The sequence below is a fragment of the Rhinolophus sinicus genome, chromosome 15 (assembly GCF_057876585.1).
Source record: "Rhinolophus sinicus isolate RSI-liver-muscle chromosome 15, RSI-T2T, whole genome shotgun sequence".
Classification (NCBI taxonomy): domain Eukaryota; kingdom Metazoa; phylum Chordata; class Mammalia; order Chiroptera; family Rhinolophidae; genus Rhinolophus; species Rhinolophus sinicus.
In genome coordinates, this window is record NC_142515.1 from 27,913,336 (window position 1) to 27,931,405 (window position 18,070).

The following is an 18,070-nucleotide window of genomic DNA, read 5'->3' on the forward strand; positions in this document are numbered from 1 at the left end:
TGAACATTGGAGCACATATATCTTTCTGGATAAATGTTTTCAGATTTTTGGGGTAGATACCCAGGAGAGGGGGATTGCTGGGTCATACGGTAATTCTATTCGTAATTTTTTGAGGAACATCCACACTGCCTTCCATAACGGCTGCACCAGTCTACATTCCCACCAACAGTGTATGAGGGTTCCTTTTTCTCCACAGCCTCTCCAACACTTGTTACTATTTGTCTTGTCGATGATAGCCATTCTAACTGGGGTGAGGTGATATCTCATTGTAGTTTTTATTTGCATTTCACTGATGATTAGTGATATTGAGCAATTTTTCATGTCTATTGGCCATTTGTATGTCCTCTTTGGAGAAATGCGTATTCAGGTCCTCTGCCTATTTTTTAATGGGATTGTTTCCTTTTTGTTGTTGACTTGTATGAGTTCCTTATATATTTTGGATATTAGCCCCTTATAGGAGGTGTTGTTTGCAAAAATCTTCTCCCATTCGGTTCATTGCCTCTTTATTTTGTCGATGGCTTCTTTTGCTGTGCAGAAGCTTTTTAGTTTGATATAATTCCATTCATTTATTTTAGCTTTTGCTGCCCTTGCCTTTGAAGTCAAATTCATAAAATCCTCTTTGAATCCAAGGTCCAATGGAATAGAATTGAGAACCCAGAAATAAACTCACATAAATATGGATGGATAGTTTTCAATGAAGAAGTGAAAAACATACAATGGAGAAAAGACAGACTCTTCAATAAATGGTGCTGGGAGTTTGGAAAGCCACGTACAAAAGAATGAAACTGGACTGCTGTCACCTTGTACCAAAATTAATTCAAAATGGATCAAAGACCTAAACATAAGATCTGAGACAATAAACTGCATAGAAGAAAACATATGTACTTTATATTTTTAAGATCGTTTCATGTGTTTAGTAACCATTTCCATTTTCTCTTCTGCAATCCATCCATTCCAATCATCTACCCATGTTTTTATTACTTAGAGTTTTCCTGGCATATTGTATAGTAGAAAAACAGCCAGTTGTAGAATAATATGTATAATATGAGCCCAATATTGCAAATGATCATTTTAATCTCATATGTATATGTGTGTATGCAATATATATATGTGAATATACACTTATGCACATATATAGATATATATGTACATCTACCTCAATATGTTATCTTAAAAATGCATGCCAAAGTATAAACTGATTTCTCTACAAGATGAGCTGGCAAAAGGTTCACAGGCAATGCTATTCCTCATTTCACACACTCAAGAGGAGGAAAATGATGATAGTAATTTGACTGGTATAAGATGCTCAGTTATCTATGCTTTAGAGATGACACAAGACAGAAAACTTCAGATCATAACATCAAATTGCCATTGCACTCATGTTAAGTATAAAACAATATGGTGGAAAGTAGAAAAAGAACAGAATCTGGCGATGGCTTCCAGGGATTTGAGTCTTGTTTGGGGAAGTAATAACACTTTAAACCCTTTATAATGTTCACAGACACCAGAGCAGAGGAATGGATTCCAACACTGCTGTTCATTCCTCCCTCTCACTGATAGGCTCAACCCTGCAGGTTGGAGCTGCTCCTGGACATACTTTCTCTCTTTCAAATCCAAACCTCAAGTAACTCTAGGTGCTACTCAGCCAGGAGAGCTTTTCTGCCCTCTTCCCCTCTGTCCCTCTCCATGCTTATCATTCTGAGGACTGGCATGGCCTCTTTAGAGTCTACTTTCTTCCATTTCTCAAGTGCATTATACACAACAGAAGGTAAGTCTATAGACTGGGTCAGCAAATAGAATGTTTTTTGTTCAGAACATGCAGTGCACAAGTGGCTGTGTACTGGTTTATACTAATCATTTTGATCTGCTTCACAGTGATAACATAATAATAACTCAATATTAGACAAGTACTAGCGGACGTGGTGGCCAACACAAGTGCTACAGAGCATAAAGAATGGCAAATATGTTTGTGAAATTCAGGAAATTCTCCTTTAATGGAGGTTGGATATTTGCTGGATAGTGAGAGAGTAGGGAGATGTGAGATGAGAGGTCAGAGAAAGCATCACCAGAGAAGGTGAATGCCACCCCAGAAGAGGGGGGAGGGTTACAGACAAAACCCAGTAGCAGCTCGATGACCGGCTGCCCTTCCTCACACAGGAATAAAGCAGAGCTGGTATGACGGTGGCACATGGCCAAACCCACTGGTAACTGGGGTGGTGTCTATGTCCTTTGGGTCAACCAGAGATTTCAGGGTAAAGTGCTGTAAAATGGTGGTCAGGAACAAAAACAGCTCCATGCGGGCCAGGCCCTCTCCCACACACATTCGTTTTCCTGAAAATAACAAACATAAGGGATTTGTTTCTTGAACGTTATGTTTTGAATTGTCACACACACAAAAAATACGTTGGTAACTATTTGATGAATAACTGAATAAAGGGCTGGAAAGAGGGTTAGAGAAGCAGATGGATAGAGGGATGGACACACTTGCTATTCAACTAATATCTTAATGGGAACCCTTCACTCAACAAATATTTCTTGAGTATCAACTCTGTGTTAAGCATTTCATTACATACTCACGCATTAGAACTGATCTTTTGACATTTACAATTTCCATCAATCTTTGTAGAAACACTTACACAAGCAAAGTGGGCTGAAGGGAGAAGAACTAAGAGGAGGAAACCCTATATTTGTGTTTCTCTTTCTACCTCTGGCACAAAATTCAGCCAAAGATTTTTTCCCTCCTTCATGTGCTTTCAAAAGGAAATGTCTAAATGTGTCACTCTCTTAATTCAAAATATTAAGTGTCTCCCCCGTCTGTCTTATGAGATGAGGTCCAAATAGGTTGAACCGGCCATTCACATTTTGTTCCCACTCTGATTTCCATCTCACTCCTTCCATTTGTCACACCCTCTACTCTCATCTCTAGCCTGAAGAGATGAGAGATCTGAAGATCTGGAGGTCGTCATCAATCTCCAGTACAACATATAGTTTCTAGCTTTATTTCATGCTGCTCCATTTGGTTAACTAGCACTGCTCTTATACTTCAATGTGTCATGTCCTTTCCTGTTTATGATTTTTCTGATCCCCTCAGCAATAGAATCTTGCCCTCTCTGCATTTCCTCAGCATCATATTCGTGCTTCAATTGAAGCATGGATCACTTTGAGTCATAATTCTTTATTTTTCTACCATGCTAAAATGTTCATTCCTTAAAGGGAAGGCTCAGTCCTTGACATTTTGGTATGTACAGTGCAAGACCCAAAGCTTGGATCAAAGGACGATGGATAAATAAAGGCGACTCCAAGGCTAGAGACTCAGCACACCCATTGTAGCTGTGGAGACCCAATATCCAAGATGCATGATCATGAGTGGAGGAAGATCAAGATGCTTGGAACCACCATAGGGTATCCTGCCACATTCCCAAGGTTTCCCAGCGCTGCAATTAGTTGGCAGATTCTGACATCCTAGAGCCACAGGAAAAATCTTACTCCTGTGGTCCACTCTGTAAAAGTGCCCTGCCTTCTCTTTTCTCTTTGCTCCCTACCTCCTGTGAGGCAACTCAAATTCCCTTTCTGCTGTTAAAATGTTGTTTATTCCATTTTAGGCCTCACCGTCGGGTATGAGAGGGCAGCTTCCCATCTGGTCTCCTGAGCAGCCTGTTTTCCTCTCCCACAGCACTAGCCTTACTGGATTACAATGATCTGCTTCCTAATCTGCTTCCCCAACTAGGGTGTGAGCCCTTTTGGTGCCCATTCTGTGCTATGGAAACTTGTAACCCCGGAGCTCAGTCTGGGCAGTGAGGGATAGCACGTAGAAGATACTCAATGTTGTGGAGTTATATGTATTTTGCGTGGCAGGCAAGGAAGGTCTAAATGAGTTCTACCTGCTAAGAGGAGTTCCTAGGTAGCTCAGTCGAGGCAGAATTTAGTCAATCTATTCTCTAGCTTCCTCACTTTGGAAGAACTGGGTCCCCTTTCCAAAGTTCCAATAATGGGGATGTGTGGTGGTGATGGTGGTGGCGGGGGTTGGGGGGTGGCAGAGCACATGGGCTTTGGGAGTGGTGCTTGTGATCATGTACAAAGAGCAATTTAACGGCCCCAGAATGGGCACCGTGTAAGTTCCAGCTGATCCCCCAAAGACATCTTGTCCCCTTAAGTACTTAAGGAAATTAATCTTTCTTACCTGCTGAGAAAGGCATGAAGTAGTCACTCTTCTTAAAGTTGCCACTCTCGTCCAGGAAATGGTCAGGGTCAAACACCTCTGGGTTGGGGAATTCCTTGTCTTCATTCAGAACAGAAGTCAATAATGCCAATACGGTCGTGCCCTGGCAAGAACAGATGAAGATAAAATGAGTTGTAAAGAAGGCGTGGATCTGGAAGAAAAGCTACAAATCATTTAGTACGATCTTTTGATCTATAGATGAGGAACCCTAGGTCTAAAGAGGGTCAGTGGCATTTCCAGCCACACAGACCAAGTAATGAACACAGATGAGTTCAAGACCAACGTCAGTGATGCTCCTACAGTGGCCTCCGATACCATTTGAAATACTGAATACTTGGTTACTTGGGAGCCAGAACTCTGAATCCCCTCTACTTATCATGACACTTGATGCCGGTACCTGTGCCACCCTCTGCTCTGTTTCATCACTTCAGTTTTCAGTTCAAGGAAAGATTTGGTCACAGGATGAAATTGCACCAAACACATTTGTTTTCAATTTGGGGTGGGGAGTATTACAAAATTAAGGATGGGGGACTTCTAAACTTGTGTTGCAGAAAAAAACAAACAAACAAAAACCCCCTTAGTAGCCTTGAGTGATCCATGGTTAGTTATATGTAAATTAAATCGAATTGAAAGTAAATAAAATTTAAAATTCAGTTTCTCAGTTGTATTAGTCACATTTCACATACTTAATAGACATAAGTGACTAGTGGGACAACACAGATATTCGGAATTCCCTCTTTCTGAGAGACGGCAGCAGTAATTTCAGTCTTAGTAAACTCACAACCCTTTTCCCCTCGAAGTAGAAGTTTTAGTTAAGTAGTTTTTAAAATAATTGTTTATTGTCATGATTCATTTGCATATTGAGCATTTATTGTATTCAGCAGCAATTTCTGCCACCTCTTCCACAAAGCTTTTATAATAGTAATATATGTGGCTTCAAATGGGAGTAACTTGTAGGATACCAAGAAAGTCAGAATACGAGGTCTGACAATTAAGTTCATGCATTCATGATACTAAAAGTGCTGCATCCCTCATTGCTGAATATCACTATGGTCACCTTCAAAGTACGCCCCTTGGGAAGCTGTGCACTGACGCCAGTGTCTAGACCACCCTTCAAAGCAATTTTGGAACTCTTTTCCTGGGATGGCCATCAGAGCTGCTGTCATATTACCCTTGATGACCTGAATGTCATCAAAACATCTTCCTTTCAATATTTCCTTTATCTTTGGGTAAAGAAAGAATTCACTGGGGGCCAGATCAGGTGAATAGAGAGGGGGTGCCAGTACAGTTATCTGTTTACTGGATAAAAACTCCTTCATAGACAGTGCCGTGCGAGCTGGTACATTGCTGTGATGTGAAAGCCATGAATTGTTGGTGAAAATTTCAGGTCATTTTTATCTAACTTTTTCACACAGCCTTCTCAGCACTTCCAAATAGTAAACTTGGTTAACTGTTTGTCCAGTTGGCAGAAATTCATAATGAATAATCCCTCTAATATCAAAAAAGTTTAGCAACATCGTTTTGACTCTTGATTTGGACTGACTTTTTTGGTCATGGAGAATTGGCTGACTTCCATTGTCACTTTGATGTTTTATTTCAGGGTTGTATTGGTACAACCATGTTTCATCACCACTGATAATATGGCCCCAAAATTCGTCTTGCCTCTCCAAAACGTCTTGGCAAATTTCGACTCTCCTTTGCTTTTGTTCATTGGTGAGCTTCTTCAGGACCATTTTTGTACACATCTTTCTCATGTCAAGATTTTCAGTTAAGATTTTCCTAACTGTTTCTCTATCAATGTTTTCTTGGTCTGCTGTGCTTCTCACAGACAGCTGACGATTTTGATGCACAATTCGACCAATTTTTGCAATGTTTTCATCAGTTCTCCTCATTACTGCTCACCCTGACTTTTCTTCATCTGTGACGTAGTCTCTCCCCTGAGAAAAACATTTAATTCATTTGTTCTTGGCCATTTTCTTCATGGCATTATCCCCATAAACTTTGACTAACATGTCCTTGATTTCACTTCCACTCTCGCCAAGTTTAAAAAGAAATTTAATGTTTGTTCATTGCTCTAATTCAACCTCAGACATTGTTGTGACAGCACACAAAAACACGCAACAACAATAATGAATGCCCCTCAGCAAGACACCGCCACACGTTGACACAAACACAGCTGTGAGACACTGATATACCAAGGTTATGAAACCTTCCCGAGCTGTTTGCTCAGTGCTGCCAATGTAAGCGCATGGTGGCAAGTTTGGGAACTTAATTGTCAGACATCATAAACACAGGAACCATGTACTAGAAAACATTGGGGGGGCCCAGCCCGGTGGCTCAGGCGGTTAGAGCTCCATGCTCCTAACTCCGAAGGCTGCCGGTTCTATTCCCACATGGGCCAGTGGGCTCTCAACCACAAGGTTGCCAGTTCAATTCCTCAAGTCCCACAAGGGTTGGTGGGTTCCGCCTCCCGCAACTAAGATTGAACACGACACCTTGAGCTGAGCTGCCTCCCGGATGGCTTAGTTGGTTGGAGCGCAGGCTCTCAACCACAAGGTTGCCAGTTCTATTCCTCGAGTCCCACAACGGATGGTGGGCTGCACCCCCTGCAACTAGCAACGGCAACTGGACTTGGAGCTGAGCTTGTGCCCTCCACAACTAAGACTGAAAGGACAACAACTTGAAGCAAACGGCACCCTCCACAACTAAGATTGAATGGACAACAACTTGACTTAGAAATTTGTTTGTTTGTTTGTTTGTTTGTTTCTGCAAAGTTCAATAGAATGGATAAACCCATAGCCAGGTTACCTCTAAAACAAGAAAGACACAAATTATTAATGTCCAAGTTAAAAGAGGAGCCATTGCTTTGATACTATGGACACTAAACAGATAATAAAGGAATACGATTATATAAATAAGTCTATGCCCAAAAATTTGAAAACTTAGATGAAATGGGGTGTTTCCTTAAGTACACAATCTGTCAAAACAGACAATCTGTCAAAAAGAGGGAGTAACATCAACAACGCGTCGAAATCGGAAGCCCTAAACTGTTGTTCTCCCAGTGGACACAATGATTCACAGCAACACATGAATCAATTCCCTTTGTAAACAAAATCCAAGCACTAGTTGAAAGACTCCTGTACCCTGAGTAAATGTGAATCTAGCCACATCAAAGCCAGAAAGAACAGTGGAGATACACTCTGGCCACACTACCAACCCCGCAACGTGCCATATAACTGGGCAGGAACCCAACAGCTCCCGTCTTGTCCCTGAGGTGCAAAGGAGCTGGAGGGCACATCTGGCATCCCAAACTTTCACAACTGTCAAGGGGAGCTGCATGAGGACCTGGCTCCTGTCTTACTTGTACTGGAACACCGATACCACTCCGCACACTCTACACACCTTGTGGCTGCGGGAACCAGAAAAGCATTATCAGGACTGCTAATGGCATCAGCCCTTCAAGAATGAAGACCTGGCTCACCTCACCCATGAAGTCAATAACCATGATGAATCACGGTGTCCAAATTGGAAAGGGCAGTAGAAGAAAGAAGTTACACAAATTAGCTAAAACCACGTGACCAGTCACAGAAATGAGAACTGTAGTGGTTATTGAGCATCCTTATGAACAGTGTTTTGAACTCTGCGTCTGGAAGATTGCTTGTCTGTATTTTGTTTAGTTCCTTTTCTGGAGTTTTGTTCTATTCTTTCATTTGGGATATGTTTCTTTGTCTCTCCTTTTTGGCTGCCTCCCTGTGTTTGTTTCTATTTATTAGATAGGGTTGCTATGTCTCTCAGTCTTAGTAGAGTGGTCTCATGTAGTAGGTGTCCTGTGAGGACCAGTACCGCAGTCTCCCTGGTCATCTGAGCCAAATGCTGCAGGTGTGTCCCTTGTGTGCATTGTGTGTGCCCTCCTGTTGTAGTTGAACCATGGTTGCTATTTGCACATCAGTGGGAGGGACTGACCCTCAGGCTGATTGGTTGTGAACACTGGCCATGACAACAGTGGAGAAGCTGTTGTACAGGGGCTGAACCTATGGAACAGAATTCACTTTAGCAAGTCTCTGGTGCTTTCCCAGTCTGCCCTTTGTGTCATCCTTGTAGGAAGCTGGGTCGTGCTTCAGCTAAGATTGAAGCCAGCCACCAGACATGTCAGCCTCCTGGGAGGGACTCTGCTGCAGGCCAAGTTCAGCCACAGCCTGTGCCCTGCCAGGGGCCACCTGACATGAGCCTCAAAGCAATCTGCAGATGGCTGCCATCTATGCTGGGTTTAGAGGTGCCTGAGAGAGGCCAAGCCTCTAACTGAGACCTGCTGCCTCTAATGCCAGGCTTGGGGCTACACAGCTAGAGGTACAGGGCACACCGAGGCCAGATACTGCTGTTTTGGGGTTTGTGGACCTTTGAGAGATTTTAGGGTAGTCCACAGCATGAGTCATGACAGGCATTTGTATGGAAAAGCCTCTGGAAGTCTCAGGGAATCACCAGGGTGGGGCAAACAGTGTAAGCCAGGTTCATGGAAACTCAGATGTGGTAGCTACCTGTGTCTGTACAGTGGACAGTAGGAGGGCTCAACAAAGGAACAATGGCTTCTGCCAGCACTTCTGTCTGGGAGAAAGTTGCCCCTTCAACCCTCACTCTGAAGCCAGACAGAGTGTGGGCTCTCAACCACAAAGTTGCCAGTTCAATTCCTCGAGTCCCACAAGGTATGGTGGGCAGTGCCCCCTGCAACTAAGATTGAACACGGCACCTTGAGCTGAGATGCCACTGAACTCCTGGATAGCTCAGTTGGTTGAAGCGCGTCCTCTCAATCACAAGGCTGCTGGTTTGACTCCTGCAAGGGATGGTGGGCTGCGCCCCCTGCAACTTGCAATGGCAACTGGACCTGTAGCTGAGCTGCACCCTCCACAACTAAGACTGAAAGGACAACAACTTGAAGCTTAACGGCACCCTCCACAACTAAGATTAAAAGGACAACAATATGACTTGGAAAAAAGTCCTGGAAGTACACACTGTTCCTCAATAAAGTCCTGTCCCCCTTCCCCAATAAAATCTTAAAAGAAGAAGAAGAAGAAGAAGAAGAAGAAGAAGAAGAAGAAGAAGAAGAAGAAGAAGAAGAAGAAGAAGAAGAAGAAAAGAAAACATTGGGAAGCTACTAAGGCAAAAATTAGTTTCCAGGTTCCACAAATGGAAGAAGCTTGGAAAGGTAAGCTGACATGTACAGTAGATTTTTGACTATGATAATATCCAATTCTGAAACGAGGCAGGAGGCGTTATGTAGTCTATCTGACTACTGGGGGAAATATGAACACTTTGCCAAGGGGGAGGGATGGATGAATAGTCAGAATGCAGAGACTTTTTAAGACAGTGAAACTACTTTTGTAATACTACGACAATGATGGATACATGTCATTAAAAATTTGTCCAAACACATAGAATGTACAACACCAAGAGTGAGCCCTAATGTAAAGATGAACTTCAGGTGATACTGATGTGTCAATATAGGTTCATTAATTGTAACAAATATACCAATCTGGTAGAGGATATTGATAATGGGGGAAGTTATGCATGTATGGAGTTAGGAAGTATATGGGAAACCTCTGTACCTTCCTCTCAATGTGCTGTGAACCTAAAACTGCTCCAAAAAAATGGTCTATACTTCTAGCTGCAGCAGCCATTGAGGAGTAGTAGTCACAGCTCTGTGTTACCCCATGGTCATGGGCTTCAACAAGGGCCACAGGTGACGATGAGCAAGCTGACGAAGCACATCAAGTTTGTGCAGGACATGATCTGGGGGCTTTGCTCCTTATGAGTGGCACACTGTGGAATAGCTCAAGGTCTCTAAGGATAAGCAGGCCCTAAAGTTCATTGAGAAAAGCATGGGGACACACATCTGTGCCAACAGAAAGAGAGAAGAGCTGAGCAATGTCCTTGAAGCCATGAGGAAGGTAGCAGCCAAGAAGGACTGAGCCCCATCCCCTCTTTGTGTAATATAACCTTTACATATAAAAAGTCTATAAAAATTATACAAAAATAAGAGAAGAGGGAGTATTTCCCTAATTTGATTTTTTAAAAATTCTTTTTTTAAAGCTGGTTTGTTTCTTTTATTGGAGAATAGTGTTTTTCCAGGAGACATCAGCTCCAAGTCAAGTTGTTGTTTTCAATCTAGTTGTGGAAGGTGCAGCTTCCTGGCCCATTGGGAATCGAACCAGTGACCTTGGTGTTATGAGCACTGACCTCTAACTGACTAAGCCAACTGGCTGTCCCTAAAATATTTTTAGTATACAAATATCATTCTCAATGATGAGATATGAAACTCCCTACGCCTTCTTGGACATCAGAATTGAAACAATGCTAACTATTACCACTTCTATTCAATACTATCCCACAAATCCAGCTACTGTGATAATGCATTATAGAGAAATTAATGTCATGACAACTGGAAAATAAGAAATAAAACAAATATTAAATGAGGTTGCAGAATTCTGTACAAAGAAATTACAAATGAGTCCACAAACAAATTATTAGCAATGATAAATGAATTTGGAATGGTTGCTAGATATAAGGTCATCAAAATAATAAAATCAATTATATTTCCATATACCAAAAAGTAGAACTGCATTAAAAAAATTGTACAATATATAATAACATCAAAAATATAATTTCTCTAGGAAAAAAAACAAATAGATGTGCAAGACACTACATGGAAAACAAAACAATATTGAAAAATTAAAGAATGCCCGAATAAATTAGGAGCCTATACCATATCCTTTAAATGAAATATTTAATGCATCATGATATCAAGTCTTCCTAAATTGGTCTAATATTACCCTGATAAAAATCCCAGCAGAGCGTTTTGGTAAATTTATAAACAGATACTAACATTCCTTTGGAAATATAAGTAGCTATGATTACCCAAATAATATTAAAGAAGCTGAACAAACACAATTGTACAATTGAAATCTATGTAACTTTACTAACCACTGTCACCACAATAAACTTTAATTAAAAAAAAAAAAAAAGAAGGTGAACAAATTTGTGAGACCTACACTGCCAGATATAAATGCCTGTTATAAAGCTAGTAGTCAAAACCAGAAACAACACAGTATCCACCAAGCTGTCACACATATGGTTTTTGTACTTCTCTCATCTTCTGTTCATAAAAGACTGGACCCATATTGTGAGAACATGGGAACTTCAAAACCACTGAGGTCAGTAGAAGAGAAACACATCTTACCTTGGGGATGAGGTAGTTTCTGAATTTAACATCACGGGTCACCAAATGGGGCAGATTGGTGGGGACAAGGTCTATGTATCTCTGGGCCTCGTGCACCATGGCATCTGTGTAGGGCATGCGGCTCCTGTCCTGCATGCAGGGGCTCCGGTGTCTGCCAACCACACGCTCAATCTCTTCTTGGACTTTAGCTGATAAGACATAAGTAAGACTGATGAAAAAAAAAAGAAAAATGCATACCACATTTGCATACCCATTCAGGAATATGTGAAGCAATATGAAGGTGTCCCAATGTCATTATAAATATCAGTTATATGCCCCGAAATATACCTAGACATAGAGAAAATGTCATAATATAGATACATATGATTCTTATATAAGTTAGGCTTTGAGATACATCTGTGTGCACCTATATATTAGCATACAAGAGAAATAATACAAATAGAAATTATGAAATGCTTCAAAATATAAATAGCATATTACTAACCCAAGAAATGACTGTCTTCTGTTCTGGTCAGATGGCAGAATAGGTAAACACAGAGCATGCCTCCTTCCATGACCACCTCAAATTACAGCTATACAGAACAATCATTAAGAATTGCCTAAAGTCTAGTTGAATAGAAGTCCTATAACTAAGGATACACAGAAGAAGCTATGTCTAGATGGGTAGGAGGGACAGAGATGTGAAACGGGCTGGGCCCACACCCGCGTGTGGTGGTAAAAAATCAGAAGGGATATCTCAGCTGTGGAGGTCCCTGCTGAGGAGTGAGGGTTCCCAACCCTACACAAGGCCCCCCAGCCCAGGGTTTCAGTGCTGGGAAGAGAAGTCCCTGCAACTTTTGGCTATGAAAACCTGTGCAGATTGTGGCTGAGTGAGATAGGGTACTGCTGGAGTCCCAGGTATTCCTCATAAAGGGCCCACACCATGGACGTACTCACTGATGGACTCACCCGCTCTGAGCTGCAGCACTGGGGCAGCAGCTTGAAAGATACCAGGGACATACAGGAAAGAACTGAATTATCTGTCTTCAGAGTGAGAGTTGAAGGGACAACTTTCTCCCAGACAGAAGTGCTGGCAGAAGCCATTGTTCCTTTGTTGAGCCCTCCCACTGTCCACTGTGCAGACACAGGTAGCTACCACATCTGCATCTCCATGAACCTGGCTAACACTGTTTGCCCCACCCTGGTGATTCCCTGAGACTCTGCCCCAACCAACTTGTGTGCCCGCTCAAGTTGCTTCCAGAGGCTTTTCCATACAAATGCCTGTCATGACTCATGCTGTGGACTACCCTAAAATCTCTCAAAGGTCTACAAACCCCAAAACAGCAGTATCTGGCCTCTGTGTGCCCTGTACCTCTTGCTGTGTAGCCCCAAGCCTGGCATTAGAGGCAGCAGGTCTCAGTTAGAGGCTTGGCCTCTCTCAGGCACCTCTAAACCCAGCATAGATGGCAGCCATCTGCAGATTGCTTTGAGGCTCATGTCAGGTGGCCCCTGGCAGGGCACAGGCTGTGGCTGAACTTGGCCTGCAGCAGAGCCCCTCCCAGGAGGTCCCGAGGCTGGCATGTTTGGTGACTGGCTTCGATCTTAGCTGAAGCACAACCCAGCTGCCTCCAAGGATGACACAAAAGGCAGACTGGGCAAGCACCAGAGCCTTGCTAAAGTGAATTCTGCTCCATAGGTTCAGCCCCTGTACAACAGCTTCTCCACTGTTGTCATGGCCAGTGTTCACAACCAATCAGCCCGAGGGTCGGTCCCTCCCACTGATGTGCAAATAGCAACCATGGTTCAACTACAACAGGAGGGCACACACAATGCACACAACGGACACACCAGTAGCAACTGGCTCAGATGACCAGGGAGACTGCGGCACTGGTCCTCACAGGACACCTACTACATGAGACCACTCTACTAAGACTGAGAGACATAGCAACCCTATCTAATAAATAGAAACAAACACAGGGAGGCAGCCAAAAAGGAGAGACAAAGAAACATATCCCAAATGAAAGAATAGAACAAAACTCCAGAAAAGGAACTAAACAAAATAGAGACAAACAATCTACCAGATGCAGAGTTCAAAACACTAGTTATAAGGATGCTCAGTGATCTCAGGGAGAACTTCAACAAAGAGATAGTATAGAAATATATGAAGATACAAAACATAAAAAAGAACCAGTCAAAAATGAAGAATACAATAACTGAAATGAGAATACATTTGAGGGAATCAACAGTAGATTAGATGAAACAGAAGTACAAATCAGCAATTTGGACAGTAAGGTAGCAAAAAATACCCAATCAGAACAGCAAAAAGAAAAAAGAAAAAGAATAGCAAAATAAAAAATGAATTTAAAAAAATATGAGGATAGTTTATGGGGCCTCTGGGAAAACATCAAGTGTACCAACATTCACATCAAAGGGGGACCAGCAGAAGAAGAGAAAGAATAAGGAATTAAATAACTATTTGAAGAAATAATGATGAAAAACTTCCCGAATCTGGTGAGGGAAATAGACATATAAGCCCAGAAAGTGCAGAGAGTCCCAAACAAAATAAACCCAAAGAGGCCTACACCAAGACACATCATAATTAAAATGTCAAAGATTAAGGCAAAGAACCTTCAAAAAAATATATTTGTTTACTTTTTTCAGTAACACTTGACATTCAGTATTATTTTAGATTAGTTTCAGGTGCACAGCATAGTGGTTAGACATTCAAAGAGAGAATCTTAAAAGCAGCAAGAGAAAAGCAGCAGAGAAAAGCAGTTAGTTACCTACAAGAGAGCTCCCATAAGGCTGTCAGCTTATTTCTCAACAGAAACTTTGCAGACCAGAGGGGACTGGCACAAAATATTCAAAGTGATGAAATGCAGTGACCTACAAGCAAAATTACTCTACCCAGCAAAGCTATCATGTAGAATCAAAGGACAGAAAAGGAGCTTGTCAGACAAGAAAAAGCTAAAAGAGTTCATCACCACCAAACCAGTTTTACAAAATATGTTAGAGGGACTTTAAGAGGAAGAAGAAGAAATAAAAAGGTAGAAAATATAAATAATAAAATGGCAATAACTACATATCTATCAGTAATTATTTTAAATGTAAATGGATTAAATGCTCAATCAAAAGACATAGATAGGTTGGCTGAATGGATAAGAAAACAAGACCTTTATATTGGCTGTCTATAAGAGACTCACTTCAGATTGAAAGACACACACAGACTGAAAGTAAGGGGATGGAAAAAGGTATTTCATGAAAATGGAATGGGGAAATAAAGCTCAGGTAGCAATACTTATACCAGACAAAATAGACTTTAACACAAAGGCTGTAACAAGAGACAAAAAAGGGCCGTAATCCTACTTCCGGGTATTTATTCAAAGAAACCCAAAACATTACTTAAAAGGGACACGTGCATCCATATGTTCATTGCAGCATTATTTACAGTAGCCAAGATATGGGACAACCTGGGTGTCCATCAATGGATAAATGGATAAAGAATAGATGGTACATACATACAATGAAATATTATACCCCGCCATAAAAAAAGAATGAAGTGTTGCCATCTGCAACAACATGGATGGACATGGAGAGCTAAGTAGAGTAAGTCAGACAGAGAAAGACAAATGCTGTATGATTTCACCTATAAGTGGAGTCTAAAGAACAAAACAAATGAACAAAACAGAAACAAACTCATAGACACAGAGAACATTTGATAATTACCAGATAGGAGGGCGCTGGGAGTAGGGATGGAAAAGTAGAATGGATTAAGAATTACAGATTGTTAGCTACAAAATAGTTATGGGGATGTAAAGTACAGTATAAGGAATATAGTCAATAATAGTATAATAAGTATATATATGATGTCAGATGGGTACTAGATTTATTGGGGTGATAACTTCATAAGTTATATAAATGCCTAATCATTATGTTGTACACCTGAAACTAATGTAATATTCTACGTCAAATGTGATTGAAAAATAAAAATTTACTAAAGAAAAGATGACTTGTCTTCACAGAAAGAAAAACAGGAATCAAATATTAATTTCATATAAAAATATGATGCTTAAAGATCAAATTCTATAACTGATGTACTCGTATATGCACGCATGGCTTGTGTGACTAAATATAGTGACTAAACGCACACTAGTGTTGTGTGTATGTGTATTTATCTGCATCTTGCGACGATACTTTCTCTCATCCTCACACTCTCCCAAAGGCAGCCACTTTGAAACTTTCTAGCATTTTCTTATGAAATTTACGTTTCTTACTTCTAAATGATGATTATTTCTATTACTTTTTTTTTATGAAGGGAACTAAAATTTGTTGTTACAATTGTACTAATTGTATTCCAGACACAGCATTAGACCCATAAAAACATATATTATTCTTAATTCTCTTAGCTTTTTTTTTTTTCTCTATTTCTTGATTAATCCGTTTTAAGCACTGTATAATGACTTTCTGGTAAGAGAAAAGAGGGCTTACATCTCAACCACGACCCCATACAAAATACACACACCCAGAAACGGAGTCTCACACACACACACACACACACACACACACACATTTCCCCCTCAATTCATTTTCCCCAATAAATTTATATCACAATTTTTTATTACATCAATATCCATTGTTTATATCATTGTGACTACAATAAATATTATACTGGTAAGAAAACCATCTTTTGTAGATTCTTGGTCTTACAAGTGCCTATTTCAATACCTAAATTTTCTAATTTTTTAAAAAGATTTTTATTAAAAAATATAGCTAACATACAACATTATATCAGTTTCAGATGTACACCATATTTGTTCAACATTTATATAGCTAAAGAAGTGATCACCATAATTCTAGCAACCATCTGACACCATACTATGCTATCACAATATTATTGACTATATTCCCCATGCTGTACATCACATCCCCATGACTTATTTGTTTTATACCTGGAAATTTGAACTTTTTATTTCCCTTGACCTTCCCCCCTCCCCTTTTAAAATTTTCAATTACAACTAACACTCAATATTGTTTTGTATTAATTTCAGGTGTACAGCATAGTGGTTAGACATTTATTTCATTTAAGAAGTGATCCCCCTGACTAGTCTGGTACCCACCTGGCACTATATATAGCTATTACCATCATATTGACTATATTCCCTATGCTTCGCTTTACATCCCCATGAATATTTTGTAACTACCAATTTATACTTTTTAATCCCATCACCTTTTTCATCCTGTCCCCCAAATCCCCTTCCATCTATCACCCTGATAAATCTAGTACCCATCTGACACCATACATAGTTATTACAATATTATTGACTATATTCCTTATGCTATACCCTATATCCTGTGACTACTTTGTAACAACCCATTTGTACTTCTTAATCCATTCCCAGATTTTACCCACCCCCACAACCCCTGTCCCATCTGGCAACCATAAAAATGTTCTTTGTATCTATGAGTGTGTTTCTGTTTTGTCTGTTTGCTTATTTTGTTCTTTAGATTCCACATATAAGCGAATTCCACATTGCATCTGTGTTTCTTTGTCAGACATATTCCACTTAGCACAATACCCTCCAGGTCCATCCATGCCACTGCACATGGCAAGAACCCTTCCTTCCATGATGCGAGCAATATTCCATGGTATATATGTACCACTTCCTCTTTATCCATTCATTCATCAGTGGATATCTAGGCTGCGTCCACATCTTAACTATTGTAAATAATGCTGCAATGAACATATGGATGCACACGGAATTCCTCAATTTTAGATGTCAATTTAGAATTATTGCAAATGCTCAGGTAATGTTTCAAATCCCTAGTAATAATTTTCTAATGTTTGGGAAACCTCAAATAATTAATCATTGTCTTTTGTTTTTGTTGTCTTTTTTCACATCTGCTTTTCTCCACTTAGTCCATTTTAAAATAGATATTTTCTCTGCCGGGTACCTAACAACCTCCCTAAAACTTCCATTCTCCTGTGAGATCTCCTGATTCCTGGAGCCCATGACTCCCTCTGACTTGATTTCAGATATTTGGGTGAAGCGTATCTTCCAGTATATTTCTAAGAAAATAAATCAGCAATTTAAACAAAATAAATTAGAGGATACGTTTTTCGTGCTTTTTTTTTTTTCCAACTTGTAAATCTGAAACATATCTTTTAACTATTAATACTCAAGATGAGAGTTGAGAATTCTAATATCATATATGACCTAATGTATCTCTGAGTTTCTATGAATTTCTCTTTAATCCTGGTGTTCTGAAATTTTATGATCCTCTGTCTTGAAGTGGATATCATTATTTCATTCACTTTGCTGGGAATTTGGTGAGAATTTTCTATCAAAATGGCAGAAGATGGAGGTCCTATCTCTGGAGCTGTTCGTTCTCCAGCGTATGCATCTGGCTCCTAAATTTTAGCAACAGGATGTAGAAAGGAGCTAAGGGTCTTAGAATTCAAGTGGACTCTTAATTAGTCATTCTTTACAGCCCTACAGCTCACTCTTTCCCTGTTTCTGTCAAGTGTCCCTGAATGCAGGGCCTCTTAAGTTCAGTTTCTTTAGAGAGTAAACCTCCCTTTCCTGTGGAAGGAAAATAGTTACCTGCTAAGAGAAGTTGTGAAAGGAGTGCGGGCAGGAAGA

General features: G+C 40.4%; 1 protein-coding gene and 1 pseudogene across 2 annotated transcripts in view; one reads left to right on the top strand and one right to left on the bottom strand.

The window, feature by feature from the left end:
• Positions 1-1,966: 1,966 nt before the first annotated feature.
• Positions 1,967-18,070, bottom strand: part of LOC148755171 (cytochrome P450 2C18-like) — a 40,568-nt gene continuing 24,464 nt past the window's right edge. For both annotated transcript variants that reach the window (XM_088791938.1, XM_088791939.1), the window contains exons 8-10: positions 11,451-11,638; positions 4,181-4,322; positions 1,967-2,331 (exon numbers count right to left, since the gene is read on the bottom strand). In XM_088791938.1, coding sequence (XP_088648064.1) covers positions 2,150-2,331; positions 4,181-4,322; positions 11,451-11,638 — 512 coding nt within the window. In that variant the 3' untranslated portion in view covers positions 1,967-2,149. The remainder of the gene's footprint in view (positions 2,332-4,180; positions 4,323-11,450; positions 11,639-18,070) is intronic.
• Positions 9,916-10,198, top strand: LOC148755172 (large ribosomal subunit protein eL36 pseudogene; annotated as a pseudogene).